The following is a 3,638-nucleotide window of genomic DNA, read 5'->3' on the forward strand; positions in this document are numbered from 1 at the left end:
AGAGAGATATCAATAGAGGGCATGTGAAACTTTCCACCTTTGATATCGGGACCTTCAATGTCCATTTCACCTCCTGATTGTTTTAATTTAGGCAAGGAAACATCTAATTTAGGCATTTCAAATTTTCTTCCTTTTCCTGCACGTCCTTCAACATCTACATCTCCTCCTGCTCCTCCTCCTGGCAGAGATATATCTATAGAGGGCATGTGAATCTTTCCACCCTTGATATTGGGGCCTTCAATGTCGATTTCACCTCCCAATGGCTTTAATTTTGGCAAAGAAACATCTAATTTTGACATTTCGAATTTTCTTCCTTTTCCTGCAGGTCCCTCAACATCTACATCTCTTCCTGCTCCTCCTCCAGGCAGAGAGATATCAATAGAGGGCATGTGAATCTTTCCACCCTTGATATTGGGACCTTGAACGTCAACTTCACCTTCTGATGTTTTTAATTTTGGCATTTCGAATTTTCTTCCTTTTCCTGCATGCCCTTCAACATCTACATCTCTTCCTGCTCCTCCTCCAGGCAGAGAGATATCAATAGAGGGCATGTGAAACGTTCCACCCTTGATATCGGGACCTTCAACGTCCATTTCACATCCTGATGGTTTTAATTTAGGCAAGGAAACATCAAATTTAGGCATTTCAAATTTTCTTCCTTTTCCTGCAGGTCCTTCAACATCTACATCTCCTCCTGCTCCTCCTCCAGGCAGAGAGATATCAACAGAGGGCATGTGAATCTTTCCAACCTTGATATCCGGACCTTCAATGTCAAATTCACCTCCTGATGGTTTAAATTTAGGCAAGGAAACATCAAATTTAGGTATTCCAAATTTTCTTTCCTTTCCTTCCTGTCCTTCGACAGCCACATCTCCTTCCGAAGCTTTTACTTTTGGCAGTGAAACATCAATTGTTGGCATTTCATACTTCATACCTGTTCCAGAATGGCCTTCTATATCAATGTTTGTCTCCGTTTTATCTTTAGGCAAAGAAATGTCAAGGGAAGGTGTGTGAACTTTGCTTCCTTTTACCTCAGGTCCTTCAATATTGACTTCCATGGATCTTGTTTTCATCTTTGGAAGTGACAAATCAACTTGAGGCATATGAAACTTGCCCCCCTTACTGACATTAACTTTGCCATCTCCCTTTACCTTTACTCGTGGAAGAGAAATGTCAACATCTGGCATATCTATCTTTCCACCTTTCACTTCAGGTTCTTCAATATTTGTTTCAGTCCTTACTGATTTTATTTGTGGTAAATTAATATCCAATTTTGGCATTTGAAACGTTGTGCCCTTTTTGGTTTCTCCCTCCAGACAAACATCTGAGGAGATATTATAAGAAGGTATATTTAATTTGCCACCTTTGAATTCAGGTCCTTCCACGCTGAGTTCCCCTTTGGTTGATTCAAATTTTAGTAAGGAAATATCCAGTTTTGGAATATCAAACTTCCCTATTTTTCCTGAATGTCTCTTGAGATCAACATTACCTGTGCCTGTTACTTTTGGAAATGATATATCAACGGATGGCATGTTCAATCTTTTGCTGTCAGACCCTTCAATACTGATGCCACCTTGTGTTGACTTCATTTTTGGCAAGGAAATCTCAACACCAGAAGCTTTCACTGCAGGCAGAGAGATATCAACCTTTGGCATTTCAACCTTTCCACCTTTACCAGAGGGTTCCACATTAATATCTTTTTGGTCTTTTCTATATGGCAACGATATATCAATTGCTGGCATGTGAAACTTCCCATCGGTTCTTTTAACATCAAAATCAACTTCTCCTAATTTGAGTTTAGGCAGACTTATATCAGATTTAGGAATCTGAAATGTATCTCCCTTCTCAACCTCAAGATTAATCTGTTCATTTGTTTTTTCTTTTGGTAATGAAATATCAGCTCCAACCTCAGTTTTGCCTATAGGAAGTGAAATTTCAATTGATGGCATACTCAATTTTCCTGCTTTTATATCATGCCCCTCAGCAATGGCATGCTCAGATGATTTCACATTAGGTAGGGAGACATCTACTCTAGGCATTTTAATCTTTCCCCCTTTTCCAAAGTGGTCCTCAATATTTGCATCCCCCTCTAGCGTTTCGTTCGGCAAAGAAATGTCGACCTCAGGCCCTTCAATATCAATTTTACCTTGTGGTAATTTCATTTTGGGGAGGGAAATGTCTATTTGTGGCATTTTCACACTTGGCCCTTTCTCAGAATGACCATCCACCTTTGCTTCACCTTTACCTTTTGGTAATGGAATACTGATATTTGGCTTGTGAATTGTTCCACCTTTTGCTCCAGGTTCTTCAACTATGACCTCACCCTCAGGGGATGTTATTTTTGGAAGAGAGATGTCTAATTTTGTCATTCCATATTTTACCCCAGTACTTGCATGTCCCTCAGTATCAATGTTTTTTGCAGTCATCTTTGGTAATGACACATCTAATATAGGAAGACATGACGTTTCTATCTTGGGCACTGCAATGTCAAGGTTATCATTCCTTCTAGTTTCTACTGTTGTGTAAGTACTTTTGAAAAATTAATTCACTTTAAGAAATACTGTGGATGTTCAAAAAATAATTCTATTGTATAGCAATATTTCAGCATGTACCATTTTTTGCATCTTGGCCTTAGGTCCTCTGAGCTCAAGATTTTGTGCACCTGGACGTATGCTGACTTCACTTCCTGGCACAGTCCTCTTCAAAAAGAAGGACACTTTGTAGGGTTCTGCACACTGAAGAATTTTTAATGCGTCCTCATATTTGACGTTATCAAAATACACCCTGGCACTTAGCAGTTGATCTCCTGCAATAACACATCATCAAAAAATATTTATAACTTACATGATTTGTCTTGGTATTCTTAGTACATCAGGAAACTAAATTAATTCACACCTGTACTCAACACCTGTCCATTAATGATTATAAGGTTAAAGTTGTTTCTCCTGCTTGTCTTTTCAAGGACAGTGGCTCAAGTCTTTACAGTGTACAGTATTTGACATTGCACTTTGTAATGTAAAATACAGTCCCTTGGTACCTTTCTGTAGACTGAGGTGCTTTGCTGCTGGGGAGTCTTTCAAGACCTCTTTGATGAAGATGCCTTGCTCCCCTCCACCCACAACACTGTACCCACTGGCTCCAACCTCAGCCTGTGTTTCAACAACCATTTCCACGAGCTCTGACAACTGGTTGTCCTTCTCCACCTGTTCATAAAATGAACCAAATCAACTTTATTGTCATTTTTAGCACATTGCATTGCAGTGGATAAAAATTAAATACAGTTCCTTCAGAAAACACAGTGATATATGTAGTAGACAGCACAAGGACTAAAAGACAACAGTAAATATGGACAATAAATACAGATAGTACACAGAGTACAAAACAGTTTGGTAAGTAGATAAATGACAATTAGATAAGTAGGTAATATGTAAATAAAATGTAACAGCAGTAGGATATGATTGATTGTAAGTGTATATATATATATATATATGATTGATTGTAAGTGTATATGTATATATCTAGGTGAATGTAATATATAAAGTATTGTATATACTTTATATTGTATATAACTTTTAAGTATAAGTTGTAAAATGTAAATATAAAATTATAGAATACAAATGTGCAATGGTGAAGGCTGG

At 38.0% G+C, this 3,638-nt stretch overlaps 2 protein-coding genes across 4 annotated transcripts in view; both read right to left on the minus strand.

Moving 5' to 3' along the window:
• LOC107727684 (neuroblast differentiation-associated protein AHNAK-like) overlaps positions 1 to 1,264 on the minus strand; it is a 6,730-nt gene extending 5,466 nt beyond the window's left edge. The window contains exons 1-2 of the mRNA XM_016537636.1: positions 552 to 1,264; positions 24 to 389 (exon numbers count right to left, since the gene is read on the minus strand). Coding sequence (XP_016393122.1) covers positions 24 to 389; positions 552 to 1,187 — 1,002 coding nt within the window. The 5' untranslated portion in view covers positions 1,188 to 1,264. The remainder of the gene's footprint in view (positions 1 to 23; positions 390 to 551) is intronic.
• Positions 1,265 to 2,523: 1,259 nt separating this feature from the next.
• LOC107727692 (periaxin-like) overlaps positions 2,524 to 3,638 on the minus strand; it is a 21,880-nt gene continuing 20,765 nt past the window's right edge. The window contains exons 5-6 of one of the 3 annotated variants that reach the window (XM_016537645.1): positions 3,038 to 3,203; positions 2,524 to 2,806 (exon numbers count right to left, since the gene is read on the minus strand). In XM_016537645.1, coding sequence (XP_016393131.1) covers positions 2,571 to 2,806; positions 3,038 to 3,203 — 402 coding nt within the window. In that variant the 3' untranslated portion in view covers positions 2,524 to 2,570. The remainder of the gene's footprint in view (positions 2,807 to 3,037; positions 3,204 to 3,638) is intronic. The other 2 variants (XM_016537643.1, XM_016537644.1) reach the window with 2 other exon arrangements.

This window comes from Sinocyclocheilus rhinocerous, unplaced genomic scaffold (assembly GCF_001515625.1).
Source record: "Sinocyclocheilus rhinocerous isolate Xijiao unplaced genomic scaffold, SAMN03320098_v1.1 scaffold4081, whole genome shotgun sequence".
NCBI classification, from domain to species: Eukaryota; Metazoa; Chordata; class Actinopteri; order Cypriniformes; family Cyprinidae; genus Sinocyclocheilus; species Sinocyclocheilus rhinocerous.